The sequence below is a fragment of the Gopherus flavomarginatus genome, chromosome 18 (assembly GCF_025201925.1).
Source record: "Gopherus flavomarginatus isolate rGopFla2 chromosome 18, rGopFla2.mat.asm, whole genome shotgun sequence".
Taxonomy (NCBI): Eukaryota; Metazoa; Chordata; order Testudines; family Testudinidae; genus Gopherus; species Gopherus flavomarginatus.
Window position 1 is genome coordinate 4,783,509 of NC_066634.1, and position 22,369 is coordinate 4,805,877.

At 56.3% G+C, this 22,369-nt stretch overlaps 1 protein-coding gene across 1 annotated transcript; it reads left to right on the forward strand.

The window, feature by feature from the left end:
* The first annotated feature begins 360 nt into the window (after nt 1-360).
* On the forward strand, nt 361-10,031 carry LOC127036760 (uncharacterized). The gene is made up of 10 exons (XM_050927961.1): nt 361-459; nt 2,433-2,955; nt 3,909-3,944; nt 5,793-6,077; nt 6,693-6,815; nt 7,784-7,900; nt 8,407-8,434; nt 8,605-8,630; nt 8,948-8,985; nt 9,577-10,031. Exons 2-10 carry the CDS (start codon nt 2,925-2,927, stop codon nt 9,823-9,825), a joined length of 933 nt encoding a protein of 310 aa, XP_050783918.1. The 5' UTR covers nt 361-459; nt 2,433-2,924; the 3' UTR covers nt 9,826-10,031.
* The last annotated feature ends 12,338 nt before the right edge of the window (nt 10,032-22,369 follow it).

Consider the following 22,369-nt stretch of genomic DNA (forward strand, 5'->3'; position numbering starts at 1 on the left):
TTTTGTTCTAAAGTTTAAAAAGAAACAAACCTCGTATTGCTACGCTCTGGACATCTAAGAGCCTTCCTTATCGCTAATTCGCTGGCTAACAAAGCTGCTTTTGCTGCAGCTTCAAATTGTCCTCACAAAAGCATAGGGAAAAAACGTTTAAAAACTGTTTGTTAATAAGGGCTTATGGTTTTAACCTTTATTAAAGCATCTATGTAAAAATGCCACATGGCAGGAAAGATGCTAGGGGTCTGGTTTTTTAGATAAGAATAAGGCCGTTAAAGGGGCGGGGAGGACGGGGAGATGTCCCTTGTTTAAATATCTTGGGACTATACTATTGGTTCAGGGAAATATATTCTATGACGCAGCTGTAGAATAGCATCTGATCGGTCCGATCCAACGGTGGAGATAACTAGCCTGGGGGGCTGTGACCCTTGGGAGGCCCCTCTTCCCTCAGGAACAGTTACAAGGGTAAGATCTCTCTCTCTCTCTCTGGCTAAGCCATGTCCTGTCTATCTTTGCCCTTTGCAAAGCGGCTTCCTTTTCCTGCCAGTTTCCCTCTTTTAACTTATCTTTATATTTTTCTCTTTTATTTAATATTTTGAAATGCTCTTTGTTAACTTCCCCTTATAGTTAATATTTTAAATGTTCCTTTATTAACAGCCTTTATATTTTTTACCATGTGCTGACTAAACAGTTTCTGCTTTATAAAATTCCCTTCTTCTGCCATGCGTTTTTTTAACTTAACTTTATATTTAATAAACATTTTAATTGATTTCATTTTTTTAATCTTTATTGACATTCAGAACTAAGCCTTTAAAATCATCTCTCCTTACTAAATCGAACCCAAAATCTCTTTTCTTTAATAACTTGCCTCTATTCTTTCAAACTAACCCATTGAAAGCAAAAATCTTTATTTTTCTTTAAGTTCTCTCACGCCGTTATTTCAACCTTTTCCTCTAATCAATCAACCAAATGTATCAAAGCACAAGGATGCAATATTCCCCCTATTCAAACATTAATAATAATAAAAAAATTCAACACAGCCGACGGCGCCAAACCTCAACACCAGCGGAAATGGGAACAGAGGGTGGGACACAAGCCCTAAATGGGGCATAGAAACCTGTAAAAAATACATGGTGATGAATACTATCAAGCCATGTACTACTTTCCCTCCACTGCCCTGACCCCCTCAGCTCCTACCCCTCAGCCCCCACCCCCCAATGTTCCCCCACATTCTCCCACTCCCCGTATTCCCCTTCCCCCTACTACCCCTCCTATCCCAAGTAGGCGCCATTTCCCAGAGGGCAGCCTGGTGCCCAGCCAACTGGGGACACTGAGTGATGGTGGCCATCTTAACTGAGGGCAGATTGATGGGCACTTGAGGGGAAACAGGGCAGGGGACGGAGGTGTGAGCAGGGCCGCCCAGGGGATTCAGGGGGGCCTGGAGCAAAGCAATTTCAGGGGCCCCTTCTATTTAAAAAAAGTTGCAAAACTATAGAATATTATATTCTTGTGGGGGCCTGGGGCAAATTGCTCCATTTGCCCCCTCCTCTGGGCAGCCCTGGGTGTGAGGAGGGAAGGACTGTGGTGCGGAGAGCAGGCTCAGGAGGATTCGAAGAGGGATAGGCTAGGGGGGAGGATGGGAGATGGGTCAGGTAGGGGTGGTGGGTATTGGTTGTGGGTGACAGGCCAGAGGGGTGATTCTTCCAGGTACTGAATCTGCTGCTAGCCCCCTTCCTGCTCTGCAAGGCTGAAAGCAGCTATGGGGAGAGGCTCCTGGGCAGTTGGGGGGAGCTGGTGAGCATGGGGTCAGAGATTTAAGAAGACCATTAGGACCATCTGGACGGGCTCCTGAACCATCTTCTAAAGCTGCACCGAAATTGCGATGCCCCGGCGTTACCCAGCGCCGTGTGAGAATGGACGGACAACAGCACAACCAGAACACCAGTAGTCCTGGCTCTCAGACCCCCACACACTCTAACCACTGGACGCCACTCCCCTCCCAGAGCTGGGAATGGAGCCCCGGCTCTCAGCTTTCTTCTGCCCTCTAGCCAATGGCATATAAACAAAGCCTTTGTCACGTCCCTCTCTAGGGGCCTGGCCACATAACCACTGACAGTGTCTCCTCCAGCTCGGGGCAGGATCTCTGCAGGAGCGTTAGAAGGTCCCTGGGTCTCTCCCGGCTGGTGACCCATTGGGGGCCTGGGATAGAATTTCTCTTTCTCTGGTTTTCTTTTGAACCTGGTTGATTAATTCACACGCTGAGAAAAGCCCCTTAGAACCAGGCATTCCAGTGTAAACCCGTCATCACCGCTCAGCTCAGGTCGCAGGTGAGAAGGTTTGCAGAGCTATAGGGAAAGTTGCAGAGTCAAACCTTCCAGCACCAGAAAATGCCACACTTATGGTTTCCCGAACGACCTTAACTCTATCCCCTCTTACAGGTCCATTATGACACCATCCTTTAATTGCACAATCAGGTATTAATTTTACATACATGGGTCATCAACCGGGCTTGAACCCAGATTGAAAAGGGGATGGAATTTTCATGGAAATCGTGGTCAGTGGAAGATTGAAGACCAGACCCTGTGGTCACCTGGTTCCCAGCCCAGTGCACCTTCCACAAGGCTGCAGGGTACATCGAGGGTGACCTGTCTCCCCTCTCCACCGAGAATAGACAAGCTACGAGGTACATGATGCTTGGCCAGGGCTGACAGTCCCTGTGTTTCCAGGATTTTGCAAAGCTCTCTGCTTACTTTAACCGCAGTAGACTTCGCCTGCAGATTAGAGACAGCGTGTGGTGCACGCAGGAAGATGCAAGACATTGTCAACTTCCTGTAGCTGGAGCCACCAGCTGAGTTCCTTATTTGGGGCTTGGTGGAGCTGGATACCGGAGTGTTGGAGGTAGCGCTGAGGGGCCCCTCGCTGCTCCTATCATGGCTTCTGCTCTCAAGATCTTCTTCCTTGGTGAGTATCGGAGACATACAGGCCTTGTGTCCACAGGAGGGTGGGATCTGAGACCAGGGCATCTGTCCACAGTTACTGCAGATTGATAGGCACTTGAGGGGAAACAGGGCAGGGTATGGGGATATGAGGAGGGAAGCACTGTGGTGGGGGGAGGTTGTGAGGGGAACAGGCTGGGGGGGATTCAAAGGGGGATATGCCAGGGGGCAGGATGGGAGAACGGGGCAGGCAGGGGTGGGGGGTGTCAGTTGTGGGCAACAGGCTGGGGGGTGACTCTGCTAGGCACTGAATCTCCTGCTCGTCCCCCTCCTGCTCCGTGGGGCTGACAGCATCTATGGGGGGAGGCTCCTGAGCAGTTGGGGGGCTGGCAGGAGATCAGGGGGGTGGGGGATTTAAGGAGCCCATTGGGACCATCTGGCCGGGCTCCTGAACCATCTTCTAACGCTGCCCCCGAGTCATGGTTCCCCCGGCATTACCCAGCGCTGGGTGAGAACTGACGGGTGACAGCGCCACCATCATACCCGGGTCCTGGCTCCCAGCCCCCTGCTCTGACCACTGGACCCCACTCCCTTCCCGGAGCCAGGAATGGAGTCCCCTGACCCCCAGCTTCCTGCTGCCCTCTAGCCAATGGCATATAAACAAAACCTGTGTCACGTCCCTCTCTAGGGGCCTGACCACATAACCACTGACAGTGTCTCCTCCAGCTCGGGGCAGGGTCTCTGCAGGGGCATTAGAAGGTCCCTGAGTCTCTCCTGGCTAGTGACCCATTGGGGTGTTGGAGGCAGCACTGAGGGGCCCCTCACGGTCCCCGTCATGGCGTCTGCTCTCATGATCCTCTTCCTCGGTGAGTATCAGAGACAGCCAGGCCTTGTGTCCATAGCGTGAGGGATCTGAGACCAGGGTGTGGGATCCAGTCGCTTTGGGATCTGGTCTCTAATGAGCCGTCTCCTTTCTAGGCTGCTGGCTGGCCAGAGAGAGCAGGATGTCCCGACGTGAGTATCTGTGGGGCAGGGGAAACTTTAGTGTTCAGGAAGGGGAGGGGAGAAGGGGCAGAGGAAAAGAGGAGCTGAGCCCTGAACCTTCACCTTAAAGTCAGTTCAACCTCCTTGTATTGATCCCAGGGGGCTGAGATCAGAACCTCCCCTGCCCCCCCGTGCAGTCAGAGGTGACTCCTGGTTGACTCCGGGCAGGGGTGGTGATGATGACCAGACCTCCCATTTTTAAAGGGACAGTCCTGTATGTAACCCGCCTGCAGGTGTCCCGACTTTTTCTTAAAAACAGGCAAATTGTCCAGTATTTTCTGTCTCCTGCATCAGAACCCGTCACCTCCCTCTCGGGCTGTCCTCCCCCTGCTTTGCCCCTTCACCCGCCCCCCAGGAGGAGGCTGACAGATGAAAGACAGAGGTAGGAGGCAGAAAGTTAAAGGAAGATCCGGGCACTGAAATACAAAGAAAAAAAAAGTCTCTAAGTCACCTAAGCAATTGTTAGAAAACCGCAAGGGAAGCGAAGCACAAATGAAACGTGACAGAAATGAGCTGTGAGCAGGAGCGGCGCCAGGGTTTTTGGCGCCCTAGGCGCAGGGCCGGCTCTAGCCATTTCGCCACCCCAAGCTCTGCCGCTCGCTGGTCCCGCGGACCCTCCGCAGGCATGTCTGCGAGAGGTCCACCAAAGTCGCCTGCCGCCCTCCCGCGCTCCCGGTCGGAGCAGGGCCCGCCTAGGCGGGGGTCCTTCCCGCACTCCCGATCGGCGGCAATTCTGCGGTGGGGGGGTCCTTCCGCGCTCCCGGTCTTCAGGGCACTTCGGTGGCGGGTCCCGAAGCGAGTGAAGGACCCGCCGCAGAATTGCCGCCGAAGACCCGGAGCGCGGAAGGACCCCCCGCCGCCAAATTGCCGCCCTCCCAAATCCTGGCGCCCTAGGCGACCACCTAGGTCGCCTAAATGGAAGCGCCGGCCCTGGCTGTGAACAAAGAGAAGAAACGAGCTGAAGAAATGAGGAGGACGTGAGCTGTAGCGAAAGTAAAGCAAATAGTACGGATACAGCGTCCGCCCGGCACCGTCAGTGCAGCGACAGAAATACACAAATTGTCTGAGAGCAAAGAGACTGTAGAAAATGCAGCGAAGGGACAGTTGTTCAGTTGAGCAGCCGACCCATCGCCTGGAGAAATTGCTGCAGGTACCTGAGCTGGAACTCGGAGCAGCAAACAGATGGGGCAAGAGGATGACTCAAGCTGCAACAACCGTCCTAAGAAATTTCCCTTCAACCTCCGGCCGTACAGAGGCTGCAATCAGAGCAGCCACGAAGGGACCATGACGTGGTGGGTTCTGACCTAGTGCCTTGGACATTCCAACTCCAGCTCCTGGTGCTCCAGGAATGTAAATTGTTGCCCGTGAAGTGGGTTTAATTCAGCCAATGGTAGTTACTGTTCAGGCAGCTCAGCAATAGTTCCCAGTGTGACCCTACCCAGCAGTTCCTGCTACACCAGTGAACTCTGATTCACTTGTGATCATTCCCCACCGAACTGATTTCTCCTGCCCCAGCCGATGGAGAGAAAACGCAATTGGCCTGTAAGTTCCCTTGACCTTTCCTTGCCCTGCCCCAGCCACCCCTCCATGGGCTCCTGGCAGATGGATCCGCGCTGTTGCCCTGCTGGTGGGTGGGGGGCCCTGTGTCTCTTGTGTCGCTAGCCCAGCTGTCTCGGTCTTGGATTCAGGGGAAAAGCATCCAGGAGACTCTCCTTGCCGGCCCCCTTTATTGACCTTGTCACTGGGGCCAGATTGTGTGGACGGGGCGCAGTGACTGTGCCGGGATCTGTCTCACGGCCTGTCTCCTCCTGCCTGCAGAGCTCAGATATCCCAAATCCAACATCTCCCTGCGCCCCAGTGGAGGGGTTGCTCAAGGAGAAGCCGTGACCGTCTGGTGTGTGTGTCAGTGTCTGGGAGTGAGGTTCCTTCTGAGGAAAGGTGGAGCCATGGCTGCACATCATACCACAGCCCCTGCTGTGGACGTGGTTGAGTTTCCCATCTGCAACGTGCGCCGAGGAGACGCATGGAGCTACTGCTGCCGATATCACACCAAGGGGGACTCGCTCATCTGCTCAGAGCCCAGCAACCCTGTGGAGCTGGCAGGTGAAGGGTCTGGCTTAGCGTCCCTGCTCCCAGCCCCACACCCATCTGGGCCCTCAGGGGGTCTCAGAGCGAGTCTGGGCTGTTGGTATTATCCCGCTCCCCCCTCCCCCTGGTTTGATACAGCCCCGGCTGGCAGACAAGCTCCCCTGTAGCTCTACAGACACAGGGACGTTCCTCCTCCGAAATAGGAACAGCCGCGCCCAGACTTGCTCCGCAGTGACTCCAGGTGTGAATGGCACCTGGGTGGGACAGGGACTGTCTCCATGTCATGTGTCTGTACAGCTCTGAGCACACGGGGGAGCTGGCCCATGACAGGGGCTCCTGGTAATTGATACTAGTCAGTAATGGTTTTGTTCCAGTTTCCGTGGAGCCAGGCAGGGTCTGTATCTGCGCTCAGGGTCTCGCTGGGCTGATCCTCCCATTCTGGGATCCTGGGGGCGCTGAGCCGGCCCAAATCCCTGGGTTCCATCCTCTCCCCAGGGAAGCCAGTTCAGCCCGGGGAAGAGCCACCATTGCCGGTTGTGGGGAGGAGAATTTCCTGTATAACTAACCACAGACACCAGGGCTCCAGCTTTCTCACCCCCGCACCCCTCCCCTGACAGATGCTGGTTCTAGTCCCACAGGGGGAACCGACCCAACTTAGCTGGGAATGGTGCCGACTTCCACCCGCCCAGGCAGTGCAGGGCCAGGTATACGGACTGGGGGCAGGAAATCACCATCAACACGCCCCCGAAACAGGTTTGTGCTGCCAATGGAGCTGCCCCCTGGGGGAGCCACAAAGGGCTGCCTGGGTGCTATGGGGGCAGATCCCCACGACGAATGCCCCATCTGAACCCCCCTCGACTCATTTCATATGCGGGGGAGTTGTCAGTGGATAGATGCCACTTTGGCTTGGTGGGGGCAGGGCCTGGGAGAGCTTCTCCCCAACACACAGACCAGGGTGTTGTGCTGCTCACCGGCATCTCAAAGTCACCCATGTGGGGCACAGCTTGTTGTGTACCCCCTGGGAGTTCAGGGCCGGGGACGGAGACCCAGAGATAATGATCCCATGTATCCTGTCTGTGTGCCTGAGTCTGCAGACAGCCCAGCGGAACGGTTCAGGAACAAGGCTCCCCCTTCACTGGGGTGCTGCCCAGTGGGGCATTAACCCTGGAACCTCTCAGTCCAGGTAAACATGGTGTTAACACTTGGACCCACTGATTCAGAGTGAGATATTGTTGACTCTGGAACCTAATGATGGAGGTTGTGATGACAGCACCGTTACCTCTTCCGCTGCTGATCACTTCAGCAGGGCATGGCTCTCCCAATGACCTCAAAGTGCCCTCCTGGATCAGAAGCCCCCTCCCACTGCCATTCCCCCACCCATATGATTCCTATGCAGAAGTGAGCTGAAGCTGCTGAGAAATTCCCAGGACAGGGGCAGGACCTGTGGTGGTGGTGGTGGGGAGCTTGCAGGTGCTCTGTCCAGCTGGCTTCACAGGGTACATGGAGTCTGAGGTACACCCCCACACACACCCTGCCCCACCCCAGTACAGCCCTCTGCCATTGGAGTGAACCCCTGACCACTATTACCCATAATCCCCTCTGCTCCTGCTGCCCCCCACTAGCCCCATAGAATGTTCTGCTGTGGGTCCCTGGTCCTCAAGGGGGAGGGGCTGGGGAACAAGTAACGAACCAGATGCTCATGGCCTGGTGCTGCTTCCCAGGGGAATCAGAACCAAGCCCAGCACCAGGTCTGACCTGCCCCATCATCGCCGGGGCGAGCGCAGCGGCCACTGGCCTCCTCTTCCTCCTCCTCCTCCTGGCCTTCCTCTGCTGCAGAAGTGAGTGTCCCGCCCAGCGAGGGAAGGGTTAAACCCGCTGCTAAGCAGGGCTGGGAAGGGGTCACAGCTTGGATGGGAGATGGGGAAGGAAACCCAGAGGGTGGGGCAGGGGCCCAGCAGGGGGCGTCTCCCCTGGCAGGGAGAGCTGACCCCAAAGCCCCTGGGCAGCACTAGGGGGCGCTGTGCTGCAGGTGGTGGGGGTTCAGTAGGGGGCGCTGTGCTGCAGGGAGTGGGGGTTCAATAGGGGGCGCTGTGCTGCAGGGAGTGGGGGCGCAGTAGGGGGCGCTGTGCTGCAGGGAGTAGGGGCTCAGCAGGGGGCGCAGGGTTGCAGGGGGCAGGGACCTGTCTCTAGGGTATCCAGGCTCAGCAGCCGGAGAGGGCAGGGGGAGGGATTCTGTTCTGGGCCCCCCGTTCCGACTGCCCTATAGGCTGTAGGGCTGAGGGGCAGGGCTTGTACACAGGGATCAGGATTGATTCATGGATGATTTTGCTTTGTGTCTCTGCAGGGAAAGGACCAGCCCCGAGACAGAGCAGGTGAGACCCCAGCTCCGCTCCCCACCCCCGATCTACCTGCCCCAGGACACAGGACTCTTGGGTTCTCTCCCTGGCTCGGGATGGGGAGTGGGGTCTAGGGGTTACAACGGGGGGGCTGGGAGCCAGGACTCCTGGGTTTTGTTACTATCTCTCTCTCTTTCTCCCCGTAGGGAGTCCGAGGCTGCAGCCACAGTCTGTAAGTCACACGTGAGGGGGTAGCCATGGAGCAAGAGGGAGGGGCGGGTGTCCCCTGGCAGGGGCCATATCCGGTAGGGGGGGCATACTGATGTGGGGTGCATCCCTGACTCACTGTGTGCCTTTGGGGGTGTCCCTGCCCTGGTCTGTGCCTCAGTTTTCCCCGCTGCACCATGGAGCTAGTGACCCTGCCCCATCCCAGTGCGCTGTGGGGCAGGCGGGCCAGTCTGTGAAGGGCTCAGATTGGGGGTGAGGGGCTGGGCCTGGGGATCTGATCTGGGCCCAGCCCCTCACAAAGGGGGTGTCTCTATTTCACAGATGCCCAAATCGGTGAAGGGAAGCAGCTGGATGTCCTGGTAAGTGCCCCCCACTCCTCAAACCCCCCCCCAGCACCAATGAAAAATCCTGCCCCCCCACCCCCCACCCCAGCCTGCACAGGTCCCACTAGAGCCATGTTCTGATGCCAACCCCCCAGACTCTGCCTGGCCCCCCCATATCCCCTCAGGGCAGACACTGGAGCTGGGGATCAGCATTGGGTCTTCCCCCCCCGAGAAGGGCGGGAGACCCAGAACACAGAGAATAAGAGCCTGACCCTGCACCCCCCAAACTCACCTCGACCCCCCCCAATCTTTCCTGCAAACATTTGCATTTTTCTAAGGTTTGCGGAGGGACAGCGGAATTCCATGGGGGGCAGGTGCCAGGGGAATTTCCCTGATCTCTGTCCCATAGGGCTCTGTGGGCTGGAGTGGGACGGGGCAGGGGGGTGTTGCTGGATTCCCTGGGGGTAGGGGGACAGAGTGTGTCAGAGCAACTGTGCATGAGGGAACAAGGGGCTGTGGCGGGCATCGCTGCCCCCTGGTTGAACTGTCTGGTGTGTGTGTGTGTGTGTTGGCGCACATGCACACACCCACGCACTGACCCCCACCCGTGTCTCTCTCCCCTCCCAGATGCAGGAGTGCAACCCTGACGCCGAGGGACCCACCTACATGGAGCTGGACCACGAGGTGCTGCAGGGCAAGTGGAGGGGCCTGGTCCCTGCCCCTGAGCCCGTGCTGTACGCCGCCATCAACGTGAGCCAGGGGCCCCACGGACAGAGCCCCTGTGGTGCAGGGGCGCCCCCCACCCACCTGCATAGTGTGAACCGAGGGGGAGTCAGTGGAGTGGCGGGGCAGGGAGCATCGGCCACCAGGGAGTGACACAGAGATTCCCCCCAGAGAATGGGCTCAGCTTATATACCCCCAGTAGCCCTCCCTCCAGCTGGTGCTGCCTCACCCAGCCCCATAGGTGGGGAGCCAGGGGGGCTCAGCACCAGGCGGGGGAGGGGACGTGCCGATGCAGCTGTTTGTATTATTTTGCATCCTGTTAATCTCCAGATTTGTAATAAACACAGAACTACAAACCAGCCTGTGACATTCCCCCGGTGTTATCCGACCGGCGATCTGCTCAGTCACTCCAGCCCTCGGCTCTGGGAGCCAACCCCACCCTGCTCCGCTGTGAGACCCCCACCCCCAGGCTGGTCCCGCACGGCCTCTGGCGTGTGAGCGGCTCCCAGCTCCGGGAGTGAGCACTCTGGGCAGCCGCTGCTTGGAGTGTGCAACCGAATGTCACCGGCCGATATCTCCGGTCCCAGACACCCCTGGGAACCTCCGTCCTGCAGTGCCCAGTTCTGCCGCTGGACGCTGCAAACGTCTGTGAGTGTCAGGGGGGCTCACATGGCTCAGGCCTGACGCCTTGGTGAACCGACGGGTGCCGGGTGTCACTAGCCCTCCCCCGTCCTCCTCCCTTCCCCGGTGTCTGCCCTGGAGGAGCCTTCAGCCCCGCACGGCTGCTGCTGGCCCCTGGGGAGCAGACGGAACTGCTGGTGCTGGAGCCGGGGTCACTCATCTCCTGCTCTGGGCAGGCTGGGGGCTTTCCAGGGGCCAGGCAGCGGGACGGCCCCTGCTGGGCCCTGGGGCTGGGCTCCTGGCTCCCCTGCTTCCTGGAGAGGAAGCCCCAGGTCCGCCGTGCCCAGCTCCACCCTGTCCTGGGTCCCTCCTGTACAGCTGCACCCTGGGCCACCTCCTTGTTGGCCCAGAGGGTGCCTCAGGCCCAGCAGGAAACGTGCTGCCCAGGCCCAGAGCAAAGAGCTGCAGGGGGCTGTTAGCAAATCTTGTCTCCTTGGGAGGAGATTCCCCCCATTTCTGCCCCTCCCCAGGCAGAACAGGGAAGCCCCTGAGGACGTGCTACGTGCCACTCACTTGCTCTAGATGGCGTCGGGCTGGGTGGCAGATGCTCCAAGTTGGCCCGTCCCTGGCCCCCTTCCTCGCTTTCCCGCTGCGATGTGAGCTGGGAAAGGTGCTGCGCAGGGCGGTGCAATGCCCTGCCGACAGGGCCGAGTGTAGGAACCGGGAGACCGGCCGCAGCTGTGAAAACAAGACGATGTTTTAGTGCTGTGAAAGTAGAATGAATGAAATTGTAAACATAAGAATGGATTAAAGAAATGTTGTATGTACCTTTAAGCAGAAATAAGTAATGTTGAAATACAGGTGCCAGGAAAAGAAACATTAGGCATAAACAAGGGTGCTAACGGCGAAACATTAACAGAGGATCGGTAATAGATAGTAAGGAAATAAGATATGAATGCCTAGCCCAGGTAAACTTATCAGATTCTGCTTCCTTTGTTATCTTGTTAAGTGCTCGCCCTTTTATCTGTATAAATAAGATAGTTTGTGCCTTGCATGGTGCTCACATTATCTGGGTGTTATTAGCAGAGCGCTGTGCTAATAAAACAGAGTGGTCTGACAAACTGTGAGTCCTGAGTCTAACTTTGACAGTGCCAAGGGATGGAGAAACTCGAGTCAGCAGCCGGGGTCCAGAACACTGACCTGCCGCAGGCAGCGCCTCCCAGCTCTGGGTCTGCTAGCACGTTACACACATTCCTGACTCCTGACAAGTCCTGGGCTATGGGGACAGGACCCCAACTCCCTGATGGAAAACTGGGCAGGGGAGCCACTGCCTCAGGGTCGCACTGGGGGCCAGTGACAGAGCCAGGGACAGAGCCAAGAGTCATGCGTCCAGGCCCCTGCACTGAGCACTGGAGGACACTCCTTTCGGGAGCATCAGTAACAGGGTCTGTAACACTTACCCACTGTTGTCAGCGCTCTGAGATTGAACCAGGGAAAGCTGCCCTGGACTGGGAGATGAGCTAGGAGGCTTTTCAATCCCTAGGCAGATGGATGAAAAATAGATTATTTTAATAATATTAACTGGATTTTTTAAATTAAATTAACCACAGGTTGGTTTGTTAAACTAATGCTGCTTAAAATTAAAATTGAAATTGACAACCTATGTTAAGCCCTCACCTTATTATAATCTCTTAAAATAATTTAAAGAGAATAGAAAAACCCAATATTAAGCAGTACGTTTCCTGCCAAGTTTTAAGGACAGTCAAACCACTGAAGCCCCTAGAACCACAATTACCTGAAGTGCTAAAACAGCTTTCGACAGCAGTGGCCTCCTTTGAAAGTGCAGGAAAAAGATTTTTTTCATTTCAGTTTATCCAGTTGGTTCGGTTCAATGACAAATTCACTGGATTTAAGAAACCCCTGGGGAGCTGATCAAGCAGCAAACTTGTTTTATTCCTTCAATCTAGAACTAAAAAGGTGTGAGGGGATGAGATCTACCAGTTCATACATCTCGAAGGACATGGTGAGCAGAAGGTATCGGTTCAGTTCATTAACTACAGATAATATTTCCTTTGTTTAAGAACTCAGTTTGAAATTTAAAACATTTTTCTTATGCTTCTCTTTCTGGCTCTGCTGCAGCCTTGCTTTGTAACCACCTCTTGCTTCTCACCTCTATTTTCTCCACCTCTGTTCGGGATAGAGACACTTCTCTAACTCCCAGCAGTAGTGCCATTTGAGTAGGTCATGAGCATTAGACACCTTTGGGCTTGAAAGGACAATCCCTTTTGTGGCTGTTTTTGAAAAAAATCCCTTTTGATTCACCCTGATTTTAGAAGAAATACCACATGCAAGAGAATCATAAACTGCTCATATTCAGTTACAGGAGAGAAGGCAGCAAAATTCATCACGTCAATAATTCATTGAAAATTATTTACTCGACCTGAAAAGAGACTAACTAGAGGGTCGGATGCTTGTTTGTTTATGTAGGGCCAGTTTCCATCTCTGAACTAGTAACAATTGCACGGGATAGTGCCCCCAAACCCTGTCAGATCCCCTGAGCCATTGCTCATCCGGTCTTCTGGTTTTATACCTTTCAGATCAACAAAATCTTCCCCTGGGCAGTCGGTGCCCATGTGGCACTGCAGGCAGAGGAGCCTGAGCAGTCGCCTTGTGACATGGAAGGTAACTCAGCAACCTCCCATCAGACACTCACTCCCCTGATCTTAAATCCTCCCCTGCCACCTGCCTGGCTCATCTCCCCCATTGAAACCGGCAGGGTCATTTGTTGACTCATTTTAAGCAATAGGGTTGAATTATGCAAATCACCTGGAGAGACTTAGCACTGACTGGCTGAGTTAACTCTGATGTCACAAAGCGCCTCTGCCTAGGGCACCAATTTTAATGGGGATGGTGCAGAAAATCAGGCTTTTGTGGTGCTGCCGTTTTCCAGTTGTCACCAAAACCAACAAGGTTCCTCCCACCGATGCCCAGAAATTTTGGAATCAGTTTAATTCAGTCTTCAAAAATGATCGTGTTACAGACAAAGAAATGCCACTGAACTGAGCATTCGGCCTCGCTGCACTCAGCCAACAGGGACCTGAGCCTCCTCCCCGTTAACTCAGTGAGGACCCCAAGCTCAGCCCAGCCGTGTGGAGACTCTCCGGGCTGGGAGCTGAGCAAGGGAACAGATGGGCAGATGACAGCATCAGTCACCTCTAGCAATGTGGGACTCACCCCTGCGGGTCTCCTGGGGAATTAGCGTTCCGGCTGTGAGAGCACCCTCTGCAGGTCAATGTTATGCTGTCGCTGGCCCTGTGTCCCTCCTGGATCCTGGTGCCCCTCTCCTTTGGGTGCTGCCCCCTGGCAGTACCCCCACTCTCTGGGCTCCCCTCCCAGGGGAATCCCCACCCTCTAGCCCATCTTGCCTACGTGTTCACTGCCAGTCCTCATCTAGCCCCCGCACTCTGGGGCAGACTGCAGTCCATATCACTCATCATCCGCAAGGGGGGTTTGAACCTGCTGCCTCCACCTACCCCCGGGCTGCACCTCTGCAACCCCAGTACCTTTTCAGGCCTTTGGCTAAGCCTGCAGCCTGGGAGGTTATTCTCCAACACTGATCTACTCCGGTACCTTACTCAAGTCCCAGGCAACCAGGCCCTTCTGTGACGAAGTGGGACTGTTCCTAATGTTTCCTCTGAATACTGGGGGGTGGAGCTCAGTTTCTGGTCGACCCTCTGTCACCTGGCCAGGCCCTTCCCCTCCTTCAAAGGGGATGCTAAAGGAGTGGGAGAACAAAGTGGTCAGGTGACTCCTGGCCTGGGAAAGGAACTGAGCAGAGAAGGAGGGGCTGGAGGGGGTTTCAGTTTGGGGCTGGTTGGGGACGAGGAGTGAAGTGCAGACGTGGGGGTCTGCCTCACTGGGTCCCAGAATGGACCCGGCTGAGAGGTCCCGTTCTCTGTACCTACAAGCTCTGTTTTAGACCATGTTCCTGTCATCGAACAACCCTCTGTTTTACTGGCTGGCTGAGAGTCACGTCTGACTGTGAAGTGGGGGTGCAGGACCCGGTGGCTTCCCCAGGACCCCACCTGGGCGGACTCGCTGTGGGAAGCGCACGGAGGAGCAGAGGAGGCTAAATGCTCCAAGGTCAGACCCAGGAGATGAAGCCGTGTGAGCTTCTTGCCCTGCTCTGAGGGAGAGGAGGCTCCCCAAAGTCCAGTCTGGCTTTGTGGGGAGCAGTTCCAGAGCATCGCCCGGGGACTCCATGACAACTCTCTCTGCGCCTAGAGAGAGACTGCCTGTGCTCCCCGTCCACAGCCTCTTTATAGGGCCGGCTGAGGCCTGATTGGGGCGTGGCCCAGCTGTGGCTACTTCCCCAATCAGCCCGGGTTTTCCCCTACCACAGTCCTCTCCCAGGGCTGTTTTAAGCTTTTCAGAGCAGGAGTGGGTGGCCACCCCACTACATCACCCTATGAGATCATTCTGGGGGAGATCCCCATCAGCACACGATTCCCACCCCACGTCTTTGTGAGGGCCCCTTACAAGGACAGCTGGTGAACAGTCCCAACCTTGTCAGGAAGACGAGCAGAGAGAGAAATGGGACAAGAAAAGAGAAAAGAAACGACAAGAGGAAGGGAGGTAAGGGCAAGTGAAAAAGAACAAATTCCAAAAGCCCCAGCGAATCATAGATTCCAAGGCCAGAAAGATCCACTCTGATCATCTCGTATGATCTTCTGTATTACACAGGCCTTGGAGCGTCTCTCAAAAAAATTCCTGTTTGAATTAGAGCTGATTTTTTAGAAAAACATCCCATCTTGATTTTAAAAATGCCAGTTATAGAGGATCCATCACAACCCTGGGTAAATTTTTCCAAAACCTGTCAGTTAAAAATGTTCCCCTTCTTTCCAGTCTGAATTTGTCTAGCTTCAACCTGCAGCCACTGGATCATCTTACCCCTTTGTCTGCTAAAGTGATGAGCCCATCATCCCTTAACTGTCCCTTAACTGTCTCTTTGTTCAGCTACATAGACTGAGCTCCTTGAGTCTATCGTTATCGGGCAGGTTTTCTAATCCTTCAATCATTCTTCTGGCTCTTCTCTGAACCTTCTGCAATTTATTGGCATCCGTCTCAAATTGTGGACACCAGAACGGGACACAATATTCAGCAGGGGTCACACCAGAGCCAAATACACCTCTCCACTTCTAGCTGAGATTCTGCTGTGTATGCATCCAAAGATCACATCCGCTGGGAGCTCCTGATCAGCTGATTAGCAAACATGACCCCAAATCTTTTTCAGGGTTGCTGTTTCCCAGGATAGAGCCCCCCATCTTGTACGTATAGCCTAGATTCTTTGTTCCTAGAGGTATAACTTTACATTTGGACAAACTAACAGGTATGTTGCTTGTGCTCAGCTTCCCAGGCAATCCAAATGGCTCTGTACTGATGACGTGTCCTGTCTGTTATTTACCACTCCCCTGATCTGTCTGTCATCTACAGGTCTTAACAGTGATGATTTTATATTTGCTTCCAAATCACTGATCAAAATGCCAAGGGCCGATCCTTGCAGGATCCTATTAGAAAGACACATGTCTGATGATTCCTCATTTACAATTACATGTTGAGACCCATTAGTTACCCAGTTAGTAAGGAGCAGTTTCCTAGGTGGGACATTTCCCTGCCAACTTACCTTGCGTTTTCCAGGCCCAGCACTTGGCTGGCAACCTTTGGATCAGACTGAAATGTTCCAACCCTCATTGAGAATCTTACCTTCTCCACAGGGGTATCTGCTTTCTACAGAATCAAGCTGGAAAGGAGAAACAGAAGCTCCTCCTTAGCACTCAGGTGCGTGAACACAAAAGCCCCAGGAGAGAGGCGAGAAGGAGGTTTGCTGCAGCAAGGCCACAGGGGTCTCTGAGGTTCCCCCTGTCCTGCCCCCCTGTACTGCATGTCTGATGTCAAGGGAGCTCTGTGAGGTCACAGCCGCCTCACCACCTTTGCCCAATAGGCTGAGTTCCTGCCCAAGGCCCTTGTGAAGTCACTGCCACGCCCACCTCTCCCTTGCGGGGCTGGCGTCTGCCCCTGGCCAGCCTGTTTGGGTGTCTCAGCTGCTCCCCCAAATCACCCCACTTGCTCACTAGTGATTCTAGGGAACAAGCAGGCAAAACAGTAAAACAGCAGGATCTGTTCCTCCTCCCGCACACTTCATAGATTCAGAGATTTTTAGGCCTGAAGTGGCCACCAGTTGATCTCCTAATCAGACCTGGATATCACAGGCCAGGAAGTTTCACACACTTACCCCCACATTAAGCCCAATGGCTTGTGTTTCACTAAAACACGCCTTCCAGACAGACACCCAGCTGTGGTGTGAGGACATCAGGAAACAGAGAATCCACCACTTCCCCCTGGTAATTCGTTCCAGTGGTTAATCACCCTCACTGTTAAAAATTGGTGCCTGGCTTCTCACTTGAATGTCTCTGGCTTCAGCTAACAGCCGTTGGTTCTTGTTCTGCCTTTCGCGGCGAGATTAAAGAGCACTTTGGGACTTGTTATTTTCTCTCCAGGAAGGTCCTTCTCCACCGTAATCAAATCACCTCTCAATCTTCTTCCACAGCGAAATGAGATTGAGCCCCTGAAATATCTCACGTCAAGCCACATTCTCGAGCTCTCACATGATCTTTATGGATCTTTTATGCCCCCCCCTCCAATTTTTCAACAATCTTTTTACAGCATGAACTCCAGAACTGTACAGAGTCACAGTCTCACCAGTGCTCGGGGGAGCCAGAGACGCAGCAGCTACTGGTGGCTGCTCTGTACTTATCCAGGGGGAGACACTGGGCTGGGGGGGTCCATTAAGTACATAGATGGGTACAAGGGGATGCTCTGGATTTAGGTTTTTGTCAAAGCTCCCAGGAATCTCTGGTATCTCGGAGAGATTACTTTGTCTGGGTTTTCTCCCAGGGGCCCTGTCTGTGTACAGCGAGGATGGGGCGCAGTGACTGTGTCGGGGTCTGTCTCACGGCCTGTCTCCTTCTCCCTGCGGAGCCCAGCTACCCCAAACCCTCCATCTCCCTGCGCCCCAGCAGGCAGGTGACCCCGGGGGGAGCCGTGACCATCCGGTGTCGGGGTCGGCACCAGACCGCACGATTCCTTCTGTACAATGTTGGAAACCCAAACGTGCTGCAGGACATCGAGCCTGCTGGGGACCTGGCTGAGTTTCCCATTTGCAACGTGAGCCAGAGAGATGCAGGGAGCTATAGCTGCCGATATAGCACCAAGTGGGACCCGCCCGTCTGTCAGAGCCCAGCGACCCTGTGGAGCTGGTGGTAGCAGGTGAGGGGCCCGGCTCAGTGTCCCTGCTCCCAGCCCCACAGCCTGCTGGACTCTCAGGGGATCTCGGTGCTCAGAGCCAGGCTCTGCCCTGGGCCCAGCAGAGGGGATGCCTGGCTGGAGAGGGGGGATGGAGTCACTGGAGGGTTCCCAACTGGGATAAGGAGCAGCTGCTGGAGATTTGGGCTGTGGGAGGGGGGATTCCTTGAAAACAGCCATGAAACAGCTGCGGTGGGAAGAACCCCAAGGATTCCTGGGCAGCTGAAGTAGGGTGAGAAAGAAAAGAGATGAGACAACAGGCAGCAGCTTCCCACAGCCTGGAGCGCTCCCGGCAGAAACGTCTGGTAGAGTTGGAGGGAGGCTGCCCAGCGCCGGGAGACAGACACCAGCAACCAGCGAGGTACCAACTGGCACCAGAAATGCAGGGACCCAGTGGCCGAGCTCTGTCATCGAAGGGGCCAGGCACACAGCTGGCAGGGAGAAAGTCCCGTTGAGAAGGGGCAGAGATGGCAGGGAGGACTAGCTGTCTTGATCTGAGCTGGAACTCAGATAACAAGGGTGAAAAGCTGGGACAGGGGGTGGAGGGTTTTAGGTGCGTATATAAGACAAACCCTGAATATTGGCACTGTCCTTATAAAATCAGGACATCTGGTCTCCCTACTCAGAACAGCCAACAAAGATGGCACAAGAAGCCTAAGAACCGTCCTAAGAAATTTCCCTGCAAACTCCGATCGTGCAGAGGCTGCAATCAGAGAAACCACAAACTACACCAGCGAACTCTGATTCACTTGTGATCATTCCCCACTCAACTGATTTCTCCTTCCCCAGCCGATGGAGAGAAAATACAGTTGGCCTCTAGGTCCCCTTGGCCTCTCCTTGCCCTGCCCCAGCCAGCCCTCCATGGGATCCTGGCAGATGGATCCGCGCCGTTGCCCTGCTGAGGGGTGGGGGACCCTGGGTTTCTAGTGTCACTAGCCCAGCTCTCTCGGTCTTGGATTTGGGGGCAAGCATCCAGGAGATTCTCCCTGCAGGGTCCTGTATCAGCCTCATCACTGGGGCCGGGCCGTGGGGACGGAACGCAGTGACTGTGCCAGGGTCTGTGTCTTATGACCTGTCTCCTCCTGCCCCATGGAGCTGGTGGTGGCAAGTGAGGGGCCCGGCTCAGCGTTCCTGCTCCCAGTCCCACACCCAGCTAGATCCTCGGGGGCTCGCACCAATGGGCCACTCAGGGCCAGGCTTTGCCCTGAGCTCTGGGCCCAGCAGAGAGGACTCCCGGCCGGGGAGGGGTGACGGAGTCACTGGGGGGTCCCAGCCAGGGGGGAGCAGCCTTCTACCCTGCACATGGTCTGACACTGCCCTGGTCACTGCGGTGTCGGGCGCCTGCCAGTCGAGCATTAAGCGACGTGGCCCCGTCTGTCCCAGGTGGGTCGTTCTCTCTCGTCCTCTCCCCGGGGGAGGTCTGTGCCCACCGCGGAGGGTCTGGTCTGGGGCTGTTTGGGGGGTCAATGGCCGCGCTGCCCCGGGTCGATGATGGAGCAGGCCGGCCGGGGGAGGGCGCTTGGCCTTGGAGTTGGGGATGGGGAGGTTTTGAGGGGGCCCTTGGCGGCTGGGGGAGCTCGTTCTCAGCCTGGGCCCGGCCCCGGAGGAAAATCTGTCCCTTGCCCAAATGAGCGTGACCCTGATTGTGGATGGGCCGGAGGCAGGGAGCTGACACCCCGGGGTCACCTCAGAGCTGTGGGCTGTCATCGGGTGTCTGCCCTGCAGCTGGGGGCCGGCGGGCGGCACCTGGGTTAGCTCAGATGGAGCTGAAAACAGCAATGGAGCCCTGGCCGGGCAGGACTAGCCACTCGCGTGTGCACCCGGCGCCCTGGGCGGCTTGTCCTCGAGCAGCCAACCCGGCCCCATGCACCTGGCACTCGCAGCACCCTGCAGCAGGAGCTGGGAATATGCTGGGCTCAGCCCTCAGAGATCAGGTCAGAGACCTCGGACTTGACTCCTGCGGGAAGCCGATGCAGGGAGCGGGGACTGGGCACAGTGCCCACATGGCAGCCTGTGCTGGGGAGGAGCTGCTGCAGTTAGCTTGGCCGTGCCCACACGCCCCCAGGACAGACTTGACGCATTGAATGAGGCAGGGGCCACACGTGGGCATATGAGGATCCCAAGCACTAGGGAGCTGCGGCTGTGGGGCTGGGAGCCCAGCTCGCAGGGCCAGGATTCTGGGTGGGGGGAACTCTGGGATCTGAGAGAGAATCTCTGGCCCGGGGGCCCTGGATCTGTCCATGGCTGCAGCCGGCCGGGGAGGACAGGGCTGGGTGGGTGCCCGGGTCTGGCTCTCACAGCCTGTCTCCTGTGCGCAGATCCCAGCCTACCCAGACCCAACATCTCTCTGAGCCCCACCGAGGTCACCGCCCCAGGAGCAGACGTCACTGTCCGGTGTCAGGGGCAGCGCCGGGACGTGAGGTTCTTCCTGCACAAGGCTGGAGATCTGAACCCGCAGCGACACATGGACCCTGCTGGGGCCGGGGCCAAGTTCCGCATCCCCACCGTGGGCCGGCAGCACGGAGGGAGCTACAGCTGCAGCTACCGGCCCCGGTCAGAGCCCTTCGTCTCCTCACTGCCCAGTGACCCTGTGGAGCTGGTGGTAGTGGGTGAGGGGCCCGGTTCAGCTGTCCCTGCTCCCAGCCCCACACCCAGCTGGGTGCTCAGTGGGTCTCAGAGCGAGTCTGGGCTGTCGGTATTAGCACCCCCTGGTTTGATACAGCCCTGGCTGGCAAACAAGCTCCCCTGTAGCTCTACAGACACAGGGACGTTCCTCCTCCGAAATAGGAACAGCCGCGCCCAGACCTGCTCCGCAGTGACTCCAGGTGTGAATGGCACCTGGCTGGGGCAGGAACCGTTTCTGTGTCGTGTGTCTGTACAGCTCCGAGCACACAAGGGAGCTGGCCCAGCACAGGGGCTCCTGGTAATTAATACTAGTCAGCAATGATTTTGGTTCCGGTTTCCGTGGAGCCAGCTGTCACAGAGTGTGGGGGGCACACAAGGCCCTGCACCCCCCAGCTTCCTGCGATCACCATGACTCTCAGCCAGCCAGTAAAGCAGAAGGTTTATTTAGACGACAGGAACACAATCCAAGACAGGTCTTGCAGGCACGGACAACAGGATCCTCTCCAATTAGGTCCATCTTGGGGTCCCAGGAGCACCACAGCCCCCTTGGGGGGGGGTCAGAGCCCTGTCCGTCCTTCCCTCCATTCCCCAGCCACCTCCTGCAAACTCTTTCTACCCCCCAGCTTCTCCTCTCCCAGCCTTTGTTCAGCTTCCTGGACAGAGGTGTCACCTGGCCTCTAACCCCTTCCTGGGTTCTCACGTTAGGTGCTCAGGCATCTTCCCCCAAGGCCAGTCTCCCATCCCCCAATGCAGATCGTCCTCCCACGCCAACACCCCCCACTCAGCATTCACAGACCACAGTAAGAACAGCCCCAGTTCGTCACACCAGCCAGGGGCTGTATCTGCGCTCAGGGTCTCGCGGGGCCGATCTTCCCCGTTCTGGGATCTCGGGGGCGCTGAGCCAGCCCGAATCCCTGGGTCCCCTCCTCTCCCCAGGGACGCCAGCTCAGACTGGGGAAGAGCCGCCATTGCTGGTTGGGGGAGGAGAGATTCCCTGTATAACTAACCACAGACACCAGGGCGCCAGCTTTCTCAGCCCCACGCCGCACCCCTGACAGACACTGGTTCTATTCCTGCGGGGGGAAACAACCAGACTCAGCTGGGAGGGGCACAAGCTACCACCTGCTTGGGGACCACAGGACCAGGTACTAGTACTGGGGGCAGAAAATCGCCATCAACCCCCCCAGAGACAGGTATGTGCTGCCCAAGGAGCCGCCCCCAGGGGGAACCACGAAGGGCTGGCTGGGCGGGACCGGGGGCAGATCCCCACAGCGAATGCCCCATCTGAACACCGCCCGGACTCATTTCATATGCGGGGGGGGGTGTCACTGTACAGATGCCAGATTGGTTTGGTGGGGACAGGGCCTGGGAGAGCTTCTCCCCAACGCACAACCCCACCCTGGTTGGTTCCACAGACTGCAGAGATGCAGGGAGCTACAGCTGCCAATATAGCACCAAGTGGGACCCGCCCGTCTGGTCGAAGCCCAGTGACCTTGTGGAGCTGGTGGTAGCAGGTGAGGGGCCTGGCTCCGCGTCCTCGTTCCCAGCCCCACCCAGAGCCGGACCCTCAAGGGGTCTTGGCCCCAATGGGACACTCAGAGCCAGGCTCTGCCCTGGGCCCAGCAGAGGGGACGCCCAGATGGGGAGCAGGGACAGAGTCACTGGGGGGTTCCCCAGCCAGGGGGCAGCAGCAGTCACTGGAGTTTAAGGGCTGATGGCTGGGTGCTCGGTTCCCTCCCTCCCGCATCCCAGCTGATGCTTGTTTTCATCCTACAGAAGGAACCAACTCAGCTGGGCCCCAGCAGCCGGATCCCGCCGCGACAGAGCCGGAGGGAGAAGGTGAGCGGGAGAAATGGAGCAATTCATCCCCCAGGGAATAGGGCTCCCGGCTCAGATGCCCACGGGGCCGTTTGGAGGGGGATGGTCCCTGCAGACAGAACTGAGAGGTTCAGTTCTTCTAGATAGAGGGTGATGGACAGATCCACGGGGACAGACGGTCATGGGTTGGTGGGAATGTGGGTCCTCGGGAACGTAGGGCAGCGGACAGATGGAAGCATGTCTGGTGACAGATAGAAAGCTGGAGTAAGAC